We start from the raw sequence: 19434 nt of genomic DNA, 5'->3' as shown, positions 1-19434 counted from the left end.
ACATATGTCTTTATATAGAGTATTTTAAATATTTGTAATTATATATATTTTTTTAATATATACAAATGTACCTGATGTATGTAAAGAAAAGATTGTGAGTGCTTTCCAGTTATGTTATACTATGTCTTTTGCTGAAAAGGACCATATAACTATACTGTAGTCAACTGTAGTGAACTGTAGTCAACAGAGATTTGAATGTTAAAGAAATGCAAAAATATTTCTTATTACATACACACCCGGGAAAAAATGTTATATATAGGATATATTTTAGTATATATAATTGTATATAAAATATGTCAATTTTTATATAAAATTTTGTATAATTACATATAATTACATGTAATTATATATGGTACATTTTTTTTTTCCCGGGCATGCGTACTTGCCTGCATTTAATTTAGTCATGCTCTTAATATTAATTAAATTTTATACTATAGTCATGCTCTTAATATTAAATAAATTTTATACTATGAAATTTTATCTAGGAAAAACGGTGATACAATGACATAAATAAATTGAAATAAACCTTTAATAAAGATTTTATTTTTGGAATTGATGTGTTTTTTAATTCTGTTCCTTTCTCTAATCAAATAGGACTGACTTTTCGATAATAAGGTTTAATTTTATTAAAAATGTAGTATATATGTGATATATATGTATGTGTGGAACACAAATTTTAAGATGTGGAAAAAATGAGTAAAACCAAAATAATGAGAAATCAAATAATTAAAAATTAATCATTCGATTCTTTCACTCTCTCTAATAAGTCATAAAAATATAATAAGATATTTAAGTTTAGACATTTGTTTAGTTTTATTAAATGTTACGATATAACATCATTTATTATCAATTTGAGCGATCCTAGAAAGAACGAGAAATCGCGCGGGATTTCTATAATCGTGCGCATGTGCGCGCGCCGCGCGATCGAACGGTCTCGAAAAGAGCGGCAAACTGAATATAAATCGGTGCACTGGTAATTGTTGCGCAGTTAGTCGCAAAGAGGAATTCATGCTTGGAGGAAGCGAGCCTCGCAGCAAAGATCTCTTATTGCGCAGTTCGACAAGTAATTTCGCAAATCGAGCATCCAATATCGAGTGTTAACGAACGAAACGAGTGATTTTTCAAAGTCGACAAGGTGCGTATTACGACTTGCCTCCTAATCACGCACAGTCAATGATTGCTTAATAGTCACGCAGATTAATTGAATTATTATGCACTTTTTGTTGTTTTAACATTTAAAATAATGATAAATAAATAATAGTAAAGCCTTTTTATATATGAAACAATGATTAAACTACGATTAAAAGAGAATTTATACATTTGTTAAGACTTTTGAGCACAAGTTGTATCGTTTAAGATTGTTTTCTAGATTTTAGGCTCATCAAAATTTTTAAAAATAATTACTTTAACTAAAGTACTTATTTAAATAAGTACTTTGAGTAAGAATTAGATGTTCATTCTCTTCTAACAATTTTAGCTTACACATTTATCAGTTATGTTATAATAATTTATTAAATATAATACAATTATTAATATTATTATTAAATCTATTTACTATATATTATATTTATATATAAATTTTAGTATTCAATCATTGCTTTCTAAATTTTAAACTCGTCAAAATTTCTTTAAACACTTAGATACTCTTCTCCAACAATTTCAACTTGTACACTTATTAAATATATTATAATTATTTATCAAATATAATAAAATTATTTATGTTCCTCTTATTATCATCATCTATATCTACAGATATTTATTATTCATTACGTCGCATTTAGATTTTATTTATATTCGATTATTACGTTTTATCTTTCATAAAAAAGCTCTCCAATTAGTTCTATAATAAAAGTGATAATTTATTACATGTGACAAAAGTAAATCAGGTAAATAATGATCTGTTAATTCCTATTTGCCTGCAGAAAATCATGGCAATGGTATCGAGAAGTGTATTCCGCCACTGGTGGGACGATATAGATCGCTACCACCGTGAGATGGAGGAGCACTTTCGGAGGCTGAGTCTGCACGACAACGATCTGTGGCGAATGCCATCGCTCGTCGACAGGTTCCGGCCATGGCGCGACGTATTTGAAAATCTAGAACGTGAGATGGGCGGATGGGCAACAGTCGAACGCGACGCGGACAAGTATCGGATAGTGGTGGACGTACAGCAGTTCACGCCGGAGGAAGTCACCGTTCGCACCGACAACAAGTACATCACCGTTGAGGCCAAGCATCATGAGAGGAAGGATAGCCACGGCTATGTATCGCGACAATTTATACGTCGTTATTTGTTGCCGCATGGTTACGACATCGGCCAGGTGAAGCCCAGCTTGTCTTCCGATGGTATTCTGACCATTACGGCACCCAAATGGAAATGGGCTTTACCAGCGCCAGGCGAACGATTTGTGCCAATTATACGACATACCTATTGGCCGGCCATCAAGACCAAGTAATGCGCTGATCGAGGTGTTTCCGGATAACGCGAAAATCCAATGATTGAGAGATTAATCGCCAAAACGAAATGTCCGAATAATTTTTTTAGAACCATGATCATCCTCAAAATCAATTATAGTTTGCAGAGATGTATACCATTGTCTGTAATAGCATTTGATCTACCAAGAAACGGACAATCAAACCTTGGTGAGAAAAAAATGAATCGTTTTAGTCTTGAATGTTTGAATTTTTAGATATCTTTGCAACGAGTTTCAGACCGGTTCGCGTTGTTCGGCTTCCTCGCAAATCGTCTATTATTATATGTACACAATCGATCAGTACGATTACAAACACTTGCTGATATTTTTACTTTTGTATACAGGGCGTCCCGAAATTTGCGAATCAAAATACTGCAGCAAGACAGATATCGAAAAATTAAGTAAAAAAAGTTATATGTACATTTTTATTTGAAACAGTAGTTTTTGAGATATAAGGATTCAAATATAGCCAACTACAAATTACGTCGCCCACCAGCTGTCCATAAATCGTGTTGTAACATTAGTAAGCACGCATTTCAGCGTTTAATTTTTTGAAAAGTTTTTCACTATGATATTTTAATCGATTTATAAATTTCAGGACACCCTATATGTATATATACACGCATATATGTATATATAAATGTATTAGCATTGCGGTCTGTATATCAGCAAGGGACGAGTCACGATCGTTACTTACGCCACAGTTTAAGATAGGTAAAAAAAGACTGCAGAGTTAGATTTGTATTCTATTATATTCAAAATAGACATTCACACTCGATTGGATATAAGACGTTCCGAGAGCGGAAATTAATAGATCGATTCGATAATTACGACCGTGACTCATTCTTCGCGAGTTTGGATGACTTTAATACGTAGCGTAATGAGCCATAATTAGAAAATTGTATAAAAACATGCATGTACAGTTGCATTGTATTAATTATTTTCTCATAGCTTTAAAAGACACGAATGCGGACAACGCAGCATATTATGAAGCTTTACGACGCTGTTAGACTGTAGACATTACATCATTCGGGTTCGTCTCGGCGATTAGTTTCGAACGGTTCATGCCGCCGTGACTCGCTATTAAAATGTAACAACTGCTATTGCGTATGTTCTGTACAGCTTGTCGCTCTTACGTAATCATTCACTTAATTTATTCGTGTTATCGTTAGCTTGACAATTCGATTTAGAGTTTGTACTTATAGGTTGTTTACGTAACACTTCTTTTTGGCAAGGAATGTGAGTTGCATAAAATATGTATGAATGATATAGGTAAATCACTGGGTATTATAATTACTCGCGTCAAAGTCAAGAAGCTAGAATTATAAACGAGATATTATGTAATGCACTTTATATTCGTATTAGTTAGACGATTGCAATTGTGTTCAATTAAACGCATATATAATAATAATAATAAATATATATTTCACATTAAAACGATTTTATTCTTGCGATATACTTTTCGCATAGTCATTTGTAATTTTATTCGCTTTGTATTAAGCTAAATATAATATTTTGCTAATAATATTTTCTTTAATAAAGGTTTAATATTAATTTAATTTTGTATTTTGCTATCATTATTATCATTGAATAATTGCCATTAAATTATAATAATTGCCATTAAATTTGTATATAGCTCTTATAAATTATTAATTTGCTTTAGTTATAATTATGTGTTTCTAATAATACTAGTAACGTTCCTTTTTTAACAAAAATTTAATTTCAATATTTTACTTAAACAATCATTTTTGAATGTGTAATTTCATATAATTTTAATAAATTTGCAATTATATTATTTAATCTGCATACTACAGTTGTAAATTTGACAAATATTTATTTTCTAATATACGTATAAGGCCGTGGTCCGAATCATGCTGCCAACGCTCATGAGCATTGTTTGTCTTCGTTTAACATTTGACAAACAACAAGGATGAAATGATTTTTAAGCGTTGTGAGCGTGTATCGGACCGCGGCCTATATAATATACATAAGTTTGATTTAAAAGCAATATTTTTTTCTTAAAAACGCATTTATGCTGTTAAGTATTTAAATTCTAACAATACCATTCATGGCACGCAAAAATTTATGCGCATAAAAAAAATAAGTCGCAATAAATATTTTCTCAATTTAGCCAAATCGTTATTGAATTATCCATCGAGCATAAATTACGCATCTGTGCCAAATATGTCACGAAGTCGTGCATACATTTTTCACTTTTTTCATGTTGCAAAGCTGCTATTAGACAATTCGACATTCACGACAGAATTGCATTTATAAATTGTAAGTAGAATTCCGTCGCGTGATACAGGATGTTTAAAAAATCAGAATGCACATGTATATGTACACATATTATACATTAAAATACATGCGCATATATCACGCATAATGTACAATATGTGTTTACATTATATAAAGGAGTTTGTCTCGAATTATTGGCCCTCTAGAATGGAGTTAAACCAGGCCTATCCAATTTGAGCTTGATAAAGTGTCACTTGGATGCGTATCAGCACTTTACAGTTCTCGAAATTTTACCTACATTGAATTTTTTTTAGTCGATGGCTTTGCGTTTTGGCTCCGGAGCTCAAATTGGACAGGCCTGAGTTAAACGTTTGAATAACGTTCGATTGTGATCTATGAATGCCTTTCTTACGACGGTCCTCGTTCTTCCTCGCTCTCAGAGAATGGCGTTTGATCATCTTGACTGTTCGGTGGCAGCGGCTCTTCCAAGATTGTTTCCTCTGCGGGTGCTAAACCCTGCATCCATCTAGCCTGTTCCTCGATCACCGGAATTTTCTCATCAATCAATTTTTCCATGTCTACCTTCTCCAACTCCTCTTGTATACGTCTCTTTAACGGTCCTTCGATCGCGTCCATGATTTGATATCTATAAAAGTAAGAATAAAAAGGCACAGTTAGCAACTTAAATAAAGAAAATTTAAAAGAGAAAAAACAAAATGTGTCACACAGAATCGTATTTTCCATACAGTTAAATATCGGATATTTGAGTGTTTAATAAAAGAATCTAAAAATATATAGACAGGATCAGTTTTACTATCTCTGATTAGTTCAATCAATTAATTAAATATTAATCGTGATTGGTCAATTTTGCTTAACGACAATACGATTGGTTAATTTTAATGGAATAATCGACTGATCAAGTTAATCAGAGATGATGAAACCGGTTCTTAGCCCGTTTTCCACCAATGTAGATTAATTTAAATTTAATTTCGATTCAAGTTATTCTTCATCTTTTTCTATTTTTTTAAGAAAAAGATAAAGAGTATAAGTTGAGCCTAAATTAACATTAATTCCCTAAATCCTAAATCATTCTAATTGTAACATATGACCTTGAAAGAATTTTGGGGAAGCTAAGAAACGCAAGTAAGATTATTTAACACCAAATCAAATATTTCGAGACGTATATATAGAGAATTTAAACGAAACGTTCGTTAACAATTTTCCGAGATTATCAAGGATATTAGAATTTTGTTCATTGCGTTAGACACGTTTCCTAATGCTCATTGTGATTAGATCCGTGTCAGAAAATTGCCGATTACGGACGTCGCCTTGAAATCGATGCGAGACGCATATTTTACAAGGCCGGGGCTATTACGTATGGTTTACCTTAAAAGGTTCGGTAGTATATTAACGCTCGCTTCCACGAGATAATCGAGTGTTCTGGCGCCGTGGAATCTCGCTTGGATGTTGCCCAACTCGAGCTCCAGTTCTTCTAATGTAGCGCGTTTTCGCGTGTCCAACGGCTGAGCCAGCTTCACTTGAACCCGAAAGAATTTGACGGTGAAGGACACGGTGCCGGCACGCGACAGGAAGCCGCCGATCACGCTCACCTCCCAGTGCGTCTTACCCTCAAGTTCCTGGGTGCCGACATCCAGAAGCGCGTATATCTATATAAGGTGTCGTATATGTATGTAAGTACAAATTAAATCTGCGATAAGCGTCACCTACGCACGTGCAAAATCCAAAAACCGCACACTGTAACGATTTACAAACGTGGTACCTTATGTAATGTTTACGCAACGATGGTCGCAATTATGGCCGATGCAGTTGCTTTGCGTTTAGCAATTTCGTAGACGTTTATCTATTTTAAATTAAATTATAACTCATCTATCTAAATGTTATATCTTTTCGAAATAGATACTTTTCGTATGGCTATTGCAGCAATTTTTAGATCCACTTAGAACTCTTCGATTGAAGATATGTTAATATGCTAGTTAATTAGATCTCTTAAAAAAATTATACTTACAGTTCCGTTCTCCATGGTGATGGTTATATTTCCCATGCGATAGAAACTGGCTAGACCGGTGATCCAGGTATGTGACGAGGTCATGGTGAATATACCAACGCTTTGAGTATAACCCTTTAGCTGGTATGGATCATAGCCCATCTGAGAAACCTGCTTCCGAGCTTCTGCGATCGCCATATCGAAGGGTGAAATCGAATTCGGAAAGTATTGCGGTAATTGTGATATTTGCTTATTCACTTCGCCCCTGAAATATATCATATATTGTTGAGAAAAAATATAAACATACACACAAGCCGAAAAATTATAAATTCTCTCTCTTTTTAAAAAGAATAAAGAGAAAATTTATTTATTATTGTTAAAATACATGAAACTTTATAAAAAAATATGTAATTTAAATTATACAGCTGCATAGATATTGATATTAAAAAAAAACAATGTCATAAAAAAATCTAAATTAAAGTCGGCATTAGTTTCGATTATCATTTTAAAGAATTGATTATTATTTTAATTCTTCATATATACAATACTTTTTTCCTTGTTATTTTACTTTCTATTGATTTATTCATTTCATCTTTTTTTTGTTTATCTGTTTAAATAGTTTTCGGTTTAAAGGGATAAGAAACATTTTTTAAAGAATTGCACCTTATGTTTGTATTAACTTCTTTCAGTATGAATGGTTTGATGCCGTCAAAGATGAAGCTCCCGACGGAATTGATGACTCCTTGAAACACCGAACCGAGGAATCCTAGATTCTTAAAGTCCAGGTCAATTTTATCAAAAGTCAAATCCATGTCGATATCCTGAGCTTGCAATTTGCCATCGGTGCTCACTTCCAGCCTGGCGATACCTTCGACTATTACGCCGGTAAGCTTCACCGTAAAGTCCCCTTCGGACCTTGAAATCCACGATGTCATTGTGTATAATCCACGAATATCAAGAATGTCAATCCTTACTGCGACGGACACCTCGAAAAGATAATTATTTTTATTTTACATTTCTAGTAAAAACAATAAAGTTGGAAAAATAAACATCACAAGCGCATACATATAAGATAAATTTAATCATATAGTATAAATATACATCTCTATGTGTGATATAAAAAAATTGTAAATATAAATAAAAAAAACAAAAATTTGATTATTTCAAAAGAAAGATGTAAAAAATAAAATATGTAAAATATATACACATATATAATCCAAAAGATATTTTGTATACAGAATATGTAATATAAATTATGTTTTAAGACACGTTCCTTGAGAATTTAAAAATTTTTCAGATAAATTAATAAAAAATATTTTATTAGAAGAACATATTTTACGTCTTATTTCCATCACTATACAGTCGTAGTATCGTTATCATATTTCTACTACGTCTGCTTAAAATATGATGCGCATCTTACTTTCTACGTAAAACACACACACACACACACACACACATACAAACGTACATATACTCACATATTAAATATTCGATTTCTTTATTAAAAGAATTTTAACCATAAGAAAGATTAGTTGAGAAAATTTTAAATAAATATTATATTAATTAAAATTTAACAATAGAGTTTCTATTTTGCATTATTATTTTTATAAAGAAATCGATTGATCTACGATATTGTAATCTTCATTATCAATATATAAGTATTGACTCACATAGACATTTATAATTATAAACCATTATTATATTAATCAACATTTATTATTTTTAAATTATTCATATAACTGTGTTAATAACTGTCCATAATATTGTATTAATAACTATTACTAATACTATAGTAACTATTAACAGTAGCAGCACGGCGAACTATCTTCTACACGTGTCACTATATGCACATAAATGTATATATACATTTTAGAATCTAATCAAGAGCGGAAAGGAAGTATTGTTGCATCAATTTCAGTTTCTAATATTTTCTTGGTTTTTTCTATCTTTCCAGCTGACGTTTTGTTCTAATTTACCTGCATACGTGCTAGTTCCGATTCTATATGTTCGATACGGAACTTGGACAGCCCATAAACGTTAATTTTTTTGAGATTTATCGTATTTATGGAGAAGGAATGCTTCATATCTGGCACTGGCATTGGATCCGGTATCGGCGCGCCCGGTAACCCGACCGGATCGTCTTGCTGATAATGTTTGAGGATAGCGCGAATTTGATCCCCTAGTCGCTGCTCGCCTGCGGCTATCTGAGCTGCCGTTTTCTTGTCTAGAATAAGTTATACCTTGTTAAATTAATAAGTTAAATCAACATTAAGTAAATAAATATAAAAAAATAGTATTATAAAGCCAATTTCATGAGACATGTTTTTGAGTTATACGAAATTGACGTCCAAAAATTTTTATTTATTGTTAGATGTAAGCTGGTCCAATTAATTATTGAGAATTTGCGCAAAAATTAATCATTGAGACTTACAAATGAAATAACTTTATTTTACAACGATCTATATCATAACTGCCCCTTGAACTATACATTGCGCAAGAAGAGTAAATTATTTACATGAAAAATAACGTAGCAAATAGCGTATCATAGTCAATTATTATGCAACAAACAGCCTGAAGTACGTCAATTATTTTTTAAAGCTTGTATAGTAAAAACTAGTTTTTTAAAGTTCATTTTTTTCAGTTAATTTATTTTTAAATCACAATCAACGAGGAAATTAAATCATTATACATAGTTTCTTACTCGCATAATTTTCAGTTTGATATACTGAGTAATGTTTAAATAATTTAAAAAAATCAAAAATGAGTAAAAAAGTAATTAGAAATATTACGTTGTTTGTCTATATAATATACAACTTTATTAAATTGCATTGAAATTATTTACGAAGTATCATTTATTATATAAAAGTTCAATAGAAAATGGTTGGGAAAATTATAGTCTCCCATGTCTGTTTAATTCAATTATATTATATATATTTAAACAATTTATATATTTAAATAATTATAAATATCATGTCTATCAACGAAATGTCATACCTATTGAAGCATTCTTCGCTTTTAGCTCCTCGCTTGCACAGGGGGAACACAGGAAGCAGCACACTATCAAAAAAACCACCGCGTAGACTCGCATTTCTAATCGCGTCTTGGAACTCATGTTCATCCTTTAACTTCCTCTTAAAAACACACTAATATATCATTTAACACTTGGTCCTACCGATGTTGCTACAAAAAAGCTATCATAAAAAATATTAACGCGTAATCGTATCATAAATTTGTCGGGATCCCCTTCGATCGTTTCCCGTCGTAACTTCTTTATTGGAAACCCCTCACCACCATTCACTTCTGAATTTTGTCAACGGATTAGTATATTAACACAATCAATTTTACGATCAGCTTGCGGTCACAAGCTTCGCCCTTCAACTACCAGTTCTTCTTTGTATCTGCCAAGGGTGCAAAATGCTTATCAGTGGACGAGAACGTGCAATGTAACTCCTAACCAACTCCGAAGGCGTGCATGCGTTCGACTGACTGAGAAGGCACGTCAGTGAATTTAGTGGAACGATATCTCTGACAGGTCATTGCGAGAGCAAGGGTCAATAGCTTTATCTCCACGCCTCTTCTTTTTATCCGTCTCTTTCTCCCTTGCTATATATTATACTCGTCCGATTCTGAAATCTCGTTTTAATAGAGATAGAGTTATATTCGAAAAAACTAGAAACCTTGAATGAAAAACCCAGTAAAAATCAGTTTTTTATTTTGACCCTAAAAGTTTTTCATTCGGGGAAATATACTACATTAATGTACTAGAATTCAGTTTTTGCATATATTCAAAAGATTTCTGTATAAAGATATAGCTGTAAATAATTAAAATGTAATACAATGATTAAGTGACGGTGGTCAAGGATATATTTCTTATTAGATCCGTTTCGAAAAGACGTTTATATCTTTTTTCAGAATTTTGATAAAAAATCATTTTTTTCGTAATAAAATTAGGTTTTTTACTCAGTTTTTTATTTTGAAGTAAACAAACCTGTTTTTTTTTCATCTCTTTAACATCAACTTACGTTGCACAGGTTGTATTGTGATGCGATATGGGTAGCCCCTATGATGAATTTTCCAGATGCAGTAGACATGGAATATTTAAGATTTCTATTCTGCAACAGACTTGTTCTTTGGATTATCCCCACTTTTGGGAACACCTAGCGTCGGAATTTAAACATGTACTTTATTCTAGCAATAAGCTGTAATATTTTTTTCCTATGTAAAAAAATAATGTGTCCCTAAAATCCTATATTAAAATAATGTGTCTCCAGAATATTATATTCAAAATAGATTGTATATTTTATAAACAATTTTTGTTTTTTTTTAATGAAAGAGAGATTTCTCACAGTCAAGTAATACTTAATCTGTGAATTAAATAACACCAAATCCTGGTCTATAGTAGCTTGACTATTTTATTACGCAAATTCGATACAATTCACTGATACAGTAAAGAAATAAATATGTAAATATATTATTATATAAATTCCTAGTTATAATCAATATAATCAATATTCATATAAAAATATGAAAATTATCCAATTTTATTACCAAAATATGTATCCATTATTTATGAGAAAAATGTAAAATTGTTAAAATTAAAAATTAACAAATTCATTAAAAATAATTCAAAATATATTTTTAATATTTTATAATTTTAGTTAATTTCACACATAAAGAAATCATATTGTTATTTAGTCGCTTAAAAAAAACAATACAAAAAGAGGGGTTTACGTTATTTTCAAGCTCAATTGAACCTCAAAATGAACAGCTTTCGTATCCGGTTTGCGTTCCAACCTTAATAGCATTGTTCCGGATGGTAAATGAATTTCTGTTGCGTCGTAGCAGCTGAAACGCATACTGTGCAACTAATTCGCAAGATCTGTTGCCATTAGTTTAAATTATACATATTTGGTATTATAGATATTGTTAAATTAGTATTAACTATTTGCTTTTTGGCGAAAGAATATATGGGAAATACTATACGATAAATTTCGGATATACGGATTAAAATATATATTGGTGCATAAATCATACAATATGTAAAATGCCAATTTGAGCCGAGCACCAGTTATACATATATGTGCGAAATTATTTTATTAAAAGTTTACAAAAATGTCTTCATTATAAATGTTTCGATCCTCAGTTTTGGATCATCATCAGTGTATATTCGTAATAATTTCTCGTACATCCGATTTCTTGATCAAATTCCATCTGTGCGGCACGGAAAGGTGTCGTAGTCACAGGCGCCCAGTATCTGAGGGGCGCTTTCCATCTTTGTCTTGATTGCGAATTAAAGAGATATAATGAACCATATTCACCGAAATCATATGCCATCATTACATTTGCAGGTTTAATGAGATAACATATGTCGATGTTGATGGCTCATCTAACACACAAATGACATACATCATCAACATCGACATATGTTATCTCATTAAACCTGCAAGTGTAATAATGGCATATGGTTTCGGTGATTATGGTTCATTATATCTCGTTAATTCGCAATCGAGACAAAAATGGAAAGCGCCCCTCAGACACTGGGCCTACGACTATGACAATCCGTGCCGAACAGACGCGCGTCCAGACGAATGAACCCTGGTAGCAAGCTGACGTCAAAATGACGTCATTTGACGTCAAAACGACGTCAAAATGACGTAGCTTGCTACCTGGGAAGGGACTGTAAATAATATAATACACTTGCACAGTTAAAGCCGGAAACGCTTTTCAAAAACATGATTGATGAAGTAACGCAACACTCGAAGCGAGACGAAATACACATCCGACCCGAAAAGGAAACTGGAGAGATGACAATCATGATTCTCGATTTTGCATGGATTTTGCAAGGATTGTATCTACCCTTATTCATCTATCTATACATACACGTATATTCAACTATTGATTATTAAAAATAAAAATAAAAGCAGACTCGTTAAGAGGATTAGGTGACACCACCAAAGAAAAAAGAATAAAACCAAGTTTACTCTTTAAATTTTTTAGAACATAGAATATCAATCTAAGCTAATCTTGAAAAAAAAGTGGCTCAATTTTCAATCTTTAAGGCCCGATTTTACAATATATGGTTACCTAAAGATTAAAGGTAATCAAGAAATTCATGAATGAATTTCATTGATGAATCTGTCGGTAACTTTTAATCTTTAGGTAACCATATATTATGAAAACGGGCCTAAGAATGAGATTTTACTTTTCAGAACTTTTATTCTAAAAGGTTTAGAGAATATAATGCAAGCAAAAATGTTGTCTGGTTCAGGTACGAAATTATACCCGAATAAAGCTTTCCTCGCTACAAGTTTCGCTGCATCTTTTCATTCAGAGATTGATTGATTAGTTCATACTGTCAGAGGAAGGAAAACTCGGAGTAGTGCAGTTCCACGTGCCATCTCACAATCAGGTGTTTGTACGAGGTCTGTTTGTTTTAGCTAAAGTTCTTGCACGGTTCATCTTTCTTTCGTTTCTCTCCACGTTGGAGAGGAAAAGAGAAAAGATGAACCATTCGAGAAGTGCAGCTAAAAAGAACAGGCCTATGATTTCATATCTAGAACAGAATACTGTATTTGCTTTCTGTACGAATTCGTTGTATGACGCGTGAAATTTATTTATATATGTATGATATTTATAACAGTTTCTCCAAAGAATTTTCTCAGAGGAATTACATTCGATATGAGTGTCATAAATCGGTATTCATGGTTGATTCTTATACATATTTAAGTCTGTCTTAAGATATTATAAGTCAATCACAAAGTCATATTAGCATCTTAAGACATTAAAATAATCTTAATATCATAATATTATGTATGTAAGCGTGTAATAATCAGGGAATTTAATAAATGGCGGGAAATTTAAATCGACATATCACAAAATAAATCATACACACGAAATATTTAAATCTTGACGTACTATAAACGCCGTGGGCATAGCATTTTCCCAATGATTCCTTTGCGCTCGTATATAAGTATTATAATACATTCGCATCTTCTCGAAGCAGTGAGCTGAATGCGGTGAAAAAATATCCTCACGGCCGTGGCGATGTATCACCCCGCGGATGTGTTCGTAATTACGGTCACGTGACACAGTGGTTGTGTTTATTTATAGACACGAGTCTATCAAGTTTTGGCATACGCGCATGTGCGCGTACGCTCTGCGCACGTGTGTATGTCATTACCGTACCGTATGATCGGATACTACCACATTTGTGCATGATGGGTGCTCGCAGCTCGACGAGTTTTTTCGTGACAAGCGCTAGAGTGTGTTGCTGAAACATGTGACGAGGGTCTGTCCAGGTCTGTCGTCTGTCCAGGTCGGTTTTTCGAACTTCTGACGCAGTGGACTTCTTTAAAAATAGGAGCTACGGTTCGTCGAGGGACACATCTTCGCACGAGGGACTTACGTAGGCTTTGAAGGCTGAGTGTTGTTCGTGAAAGAACAATGCTTGAAGATGTCACCTCGGAATTAGTCCCTCGATATTTTATCACGTCTCATGGTTAATGAATACGAGAGTTATGTCGAAGCCCGATGCTCCAAAATTCGTCACGGCGCTTTTCTCCTTCAAAGGGAAGAATAACGATGAAGTACGTGGAATTCTTCTCCTTCTTTTCCCCTCTCTCGAAGATTGTTCTAAATATCGCATTTCTATATGGAGCAGTATTGTCACAGTTGCTAAAAATGTATTTGTATGTGTCTCTGTACGCAGTGTGTTTTTGTTTTTTCTAGTTGTGTTTCAAGAAAGGAGATGTAATAACGATAACTCAGGTGGACGATGAAGGCTGGTGGGAGGGCACGTTGAATGATAAGACCGGTTGGTTTCCTTCGAATTATGTCAAGGAGTATAGAGCTCCAGGTATGATACTCTTTGAATGTGTTTAAATTTTAATAGCTGAAATAGTATACAATTTGATCCATTTACAATTTGTTCTTTTAACATTCTGTATATATTTTAATATACTTTAAGGTCGAAAATAATTGTATATATTTTTTATGTTATATACATACAGATAGTAATCATGCGTCGATTAAGACGTCTCCAGAAAGGAGTCCGCAAGAGTCACCTGCGCATCAAAAACTTAATCGTGATATAGTATTAAAGGATATTGTCGATTCTGAAAGAGTGAATGTAGCTGAACTGCAAGGACTAGTGAATAATTTTCTACAACCTCTTGAAACATCAACTATGTAAGTCATGTTGTTTAATAAGATGGAAGAAAAAAAATGTGTTACGTATATTGTATGATAAAAATCTGGAATTATATATAGACTGAAGAAAGACGAGTATAAGCAGCTACTTGGTAACATTCACGAGGTATTGGAGACTCATCAATGTTTATTAGCAAATTTGGAAGGAACTGTTTTGCAAGGACTCTCTGCAAGAGTAGGAAATCTTTTTCTAACTATTGCGCCGAGGCTAAAGTCTATTCATACTACATATTGTAACAATCATCCACAAGCTGTTTGCATATTAGATAGATATAGGTAGGTATTTTTCAAAACTATATCTTTTTTATTCGAATGTGCTACAAACCGAGTCTTGATCTTTATGTGAAAATTTTTGCTGTTCAAGAGATGATGCAATATTACGCTTTGTCTCTGGTTATTTTGCGATTAAGTTCATATTTTACTTTACTGTTACCATTATTTTTTCATTAAAAATTCCTGATATCATATATGCAGAATGACAATTTTAGGAAGCAAATTTGAATTTTTTGTTTGACAAATGACTGTTTTAGCACAGTGATTCAATATGGAATCCTACTGGAAAATAATGCGGATTATTAAAACAGTAGTGTGATTTCCGAAAGATAATAATCGATTGAAAATATATTAATCATATATTATTATTTTAGAGATGAATTAAATGAATTTATGGAACGCAGTGGAGCAATATCACCTGGTATATTAGTATTAACTACTGGTCTTAGCAAACCGTTTCGAAGACTAGATAAGTACTCTGCTATGCTTCAAGAATTAGAAAGATACACTGAAAAAAATCATCCCGACAGAGGAGATACTCAACGTAGTATAACAGTGTATAGAGAAATCGCGGTATGATAATTCATCTACATCTTCATTATGTGAACAAAAAATGGTATTAATGTTAAATTTAAATTTACTTGATCCATTTTATTTGTAGGATCATTGCGCTTCCATACGTAAGCAGCGTGAATTAGCACTCCAAATATTAACTAGTGGAATCAAAGGTTGGGAAGGTGAAGAATTAAATTCATTAGGCGAGATTATTCACGTCGGATCTGTTACTCTAGCAACTGGCGTAGATCGTAGAGATAGATATTTTGTTTTATTTCCTACCACACTGTTGGTACTTAGCACCAGTCCCAGGATGAGTTCCTTTATTTACGAGGTAGATTTGGAAATATCTTTGTCACATTGCTTTAAATACAATATATAAAGATTTTAATTCATGTTGTGATTATTTGTAGGGAAAACTTCCATTAACTGGCATTAATGTAACTGGAATTGAAGATACAGACGATATAAGAAATGCTCTAGAGATCACTGGTATGGCCATCAATGTTTTATTCAAGTATATCATGAGAGATAGATTCTACTTCACAAAATAAATAAGAAATGTTATTTTGGTAACGTAGGAATAAGGAAATATATCAATTCTTTGTTTCCAAGTTCACAAGATAGCAATAATTATTTCTTACAATAATTATATAATAATGAAATGCGATATGTGTGCTTTAAGGACCAATGATTGAAAGTATTGTCGTACTGTGCGCTACAAGGGAAGAAAGACAGCGTTGGATCGATCTCTTAATTCAGGAACAGTGCACTAACCTCTTGAAATCACCAACCACGCCTCGTGTGAGTTGTCATCATCCTCCATATGCTCGACTCTCGAGATACTTTGCGAAGCTCGTGAGGAGAAAAGTTATATATCCTGAATTGATGAAGAAATTATTATATATTCAGTATATCTTGAGGCCAGATTTAACTAACGTGAAAATGAGAAAGTGTAATGTGACCTATACTATTTTTCCTACTCACACTAGCGAAGGATCCGAGATATCAGATACACTCGATGAAAGTAATGTGAAGGAGGAGTCACGAATATTGCGTAAATCTTCGTTAATACTGGACGTTAGATATGTGTTAGATAATACTGATCTTAGTACTGTCGGATTAGCGAGCACTTCTTCACTCACGAATTTCGCACCGAGTGTTGATTGCGACAATCGATGTACCTTTGAGACTAGTAAGAGTTTACCTGCTAGTGCTATAATGAGTCACGTCCTGCCAAATGTTCCACTCGCGTCAAGCAAGTCGTATACATCAAATCTTCAAACACGTAATAAATTTTGTCGGGAACATTTGGAAATTTCGCATGATAGAGATCAGATTGTAGATTATAAATATTTGAGAACTATCGAAGAGTTTTATCCAAAAAACTTAGATGTCCCAGTTCAATATTCCAACCAGAATGATAACTGCGATAGCATCGGGAAAGAATTTGGAGAAACGTGTGTAAATATTAGCTTACGGTCTTCAGATTCGGGAATGGCCGAGAGTTATCACTTACGTTCATCTGAAATTAATTCCTGTTACAAGTCATATACGTCTAGTCATACTAAATATACAGATCCTGTAAGAACATCTCATAGCGAAAGCGATAATGATGAGAATAAGTTTGAACATCAATGTATTTGCACTTCGCCATTTGGCTCTACGCCTCGAGATAGTGCTCACTCGGTGGCTTCGTCTAAAAATATTGATGAATGTCCAACTCTTGTGAGATCTAATGATGTCGGTAACGATGCTAACGATAATAGTGGGAAGAAAATTCAAGAGACTGTATTAGTTCATCCTCTGATAAATTATGGAAATGTACAAGGAAAAAGGTATACGCAACCGATACCATATGCGCATCAGTGCGTAATTAAAAAAATCGGGAGACGCGTAGTTCGTCCAATACAGCCAATTATAGAGGAATATGACGAGCCAACAAATCAAGTATATTCATCTGGATTATATGCTCATTGGTGGCTCAAGAAATCTATCCCGATAGTTGGATGCTCAGAACAAGGCAAGCTTCCATGGCATGGCTGTTCCTTTGATCATTTCAGTTTTTTTAACCATGCTGGTGTTTTTACTAATTATCATTTTTTACCAAAAATCGTATGCTCTTATTTCACAGCCATGTTGTGTGAAGTAAGCTGTCGCTTTACTAACACAATACATTATACTTTATAGAATAGTCTCTCGAGAAACATCACCAATTTTTCTGCGTATGCCTTTATTTTTTATCCCGTCATCATTCACTTCGCAAAAGATTCTAGTTAGCTTGAATATACAGCTTTAGTCTTCAAATAGGTCGTGCACTTCAATAATTATAATCATAGTATTTCTCTTTTCTAGCTTGTATCTTTACATTAAAAAAATTTTTTATACTAAAAATAGACTCTGCAGAACAATAAAAAAAATATATAAATGTATAAATTATAATATAAATAACGTTCGAACAGAGAAATTTTTAGTCTGTGCATGTATATGATAGAAACAATCGTAATTATGCGATGTTATCGAAATATTACAAAATGATGCATACATATTATAGCAGACGAGCAATCAGCCGAACGGAAAGCACCAACGACCGGCGATGGAGCATTGTACATCTCCAGGGATTAAGACACCTTGGAGTATTGCATCACTAAGACCTGCTCCTCCCCTATATTCTCTTAAGAATTTTGGAAAATTAGATACTACTACAGATACATCACGCTCACCACGATCATGCAGTAAGATTGCTTTAGTATTAAATATCAAACATACATGTGAAGTTTTTAATTTATTTTCTATTGCACATTCTATATTACAGATGAGCGACAATTTGAAGAAGATGCGATTATATTGAAAGTAATAGAAAGTTATTGTCTTTCTGTCAATGCTAGATTTACTGTACATTCTGGAGAGTCTAATTGTAAGTTTCTACAAGTCAATTGAGAACTGTTAAAATTTTTCAAAGTATTTTTTATATTATGATGAAATTATTATGCTAATTTTTTAGCAATGCTAGATTATGAATCACAAAAATCACGGGACAGGATATCATTAACACATAACAGAGGCAATTGGGAATATTGTAATGACAGGTGAGTATAAAATACTATGAAAAATATTTTGAAAAAGATACATTTTTCTCTCTTTGAAACAAATATATTTAAATTTAACAATTTTTGTAAAAATAAAAAATTTGTACCAAAAATTCATCATTATGTTACTGGTCAAATTAATTAAAAAATAAAGAAGAAATAGTTTTTTAAAATTCTTTTTTTAATTATTATGCTGTAAGTTAAAAATTACATAATATATATGTTGTATCAAAAATTGTTAATATGATATTATTGTATATTATTAGTGTATACATATATTAATGTACTTTTTATACACAGGACATTATCGGAAACAGTTAAAACCTTAAAGAATCAAATGACTGACTTACAATCGCAAATGTCGCTACTAACAAAACAATTAGACGAGGAGAGAAGATCGCGACTCTCATTAGCTGCTACAGTAAAACGTAGCATGGGAGTTATAGACGCATAAGGATATCGATAACATCAAAGAATCACAAGAAAGAAGTGTTCAAAAACAAATTTTTTACGATGCTCATTTCATACGTGCAAATTTTAATCTATATGTGATAAATATAAGATAAATACATGTAAAGAAATTATTTATGTA

General features: G+C 32.7%; 3 protein-coding genes across 5 annotated transcripts; 2 read left to right on the top strand and 1 right to left on the bottom strand.

Moving 5' to 3' along the window:
- Positions 1-976: 976 nt before the first annotated feature.
- On the top strand, positions 977-3183 carry LOC108770218 (protein lethal(2)essential for life). Its single transcript, XM_018521690.1, has 2 exons — positions 977-1135; positions 1923-3183. The coding sequence occupies exon 2, from the start codon at positions 1929-1931 to the stop codon at positions 2454-2456; it is 528 nt and encodes a 175-aa protein (XP_018377192.1). The 5' UTR covers positions 977-1135; positions 1923-1928; the 3' UTR covers positions 2457-3183.
- A 1252-nt stretch (positions 3184-4435) lies between these two features.
- LOC108770217 (uncharacterized) lies at positions 4436-10209 on the bottom strand. 3 transcript variants are annotated; one of them, XM_018521688.1, is made up of 7 exons: positions 9712-10209; positions 8694-8941; positions 7381-7703; positions 6739-6982; positions 6099-6379; positions 5076-5358; positions 4436-4925 (listed from the first exon to the last, which is right to left on the bottom strand). In XM_018521688.1, the coding sequence occupies exons 1-6, from the start codon at positions 9833-9835 to the stop codon at positions 5121-5123; spliced, it is 1458 nt and encodes a 485-aa protein (XP_018377190.1). In that variant the 5' UTR covers positions 9836-10209; the 3' UTR covers positions 4436-4925; positions 5076-5120. The 3 variants fall into 3 exon arrangements, with proteins under 3 accessions (XP_018377190.1, XP_018377191.1, XP_018377189.1); XM_018521689.1 differs by having other exon boundaries at positions 4436-4931; positions 5082-5358; XM_018521687.1 differs by having other exon boundaries at positions 4436-5358.
- Positions 10210-13891: 3682 nt separating this feature from the next.
- RtGEF (Rho-type guanine nucleotide exchange factor) lies at positions 13892-19383 on the top strand. The gene is made up of 12 exons (XM_018521751.1): positions 13892-14303; positions 14446-14572; positions 14727-14904; positions 14986-15201; positions 15573-15771; positions 15860-16087; positions 16167-16245; positions 16439-16557; positions 18308-18488; positions 18569-18670; positions 18758-18842; positions 19143-19383. Exons 1-12 carry the CDS (start codon positions 14220-14222, stop codon positions 19294-19296), a joined length of 1752 nt encoding a protein of 583 aa, XP_018377253.1. The 5' UTR covers positions 13892-14219; the 3' UTR covers positions 19297-19383.
- Positions 19384-19434: the final 51 nt, after the last annotated feature.

Source organism: Trachymyrmex cornetzi, unplaced genomic scaffold, assembly GCF_001594075.2.
Source record: "Trachymyrmex cornetzi isolate Tcor2-1 unplaced genomic scaffold, Tcor1.1 scaffold99, whole genome shotgun sequence".
NCBI lineage: Eukaryota > Metazoa > Arthropoda > Insecta > Hymenoptera > Formicidae > Trachymyrmex > Trachymyrmex cornetzi.
This window is presented reverse-complemented; position numbering and strand designations above follow the sequence as displayed.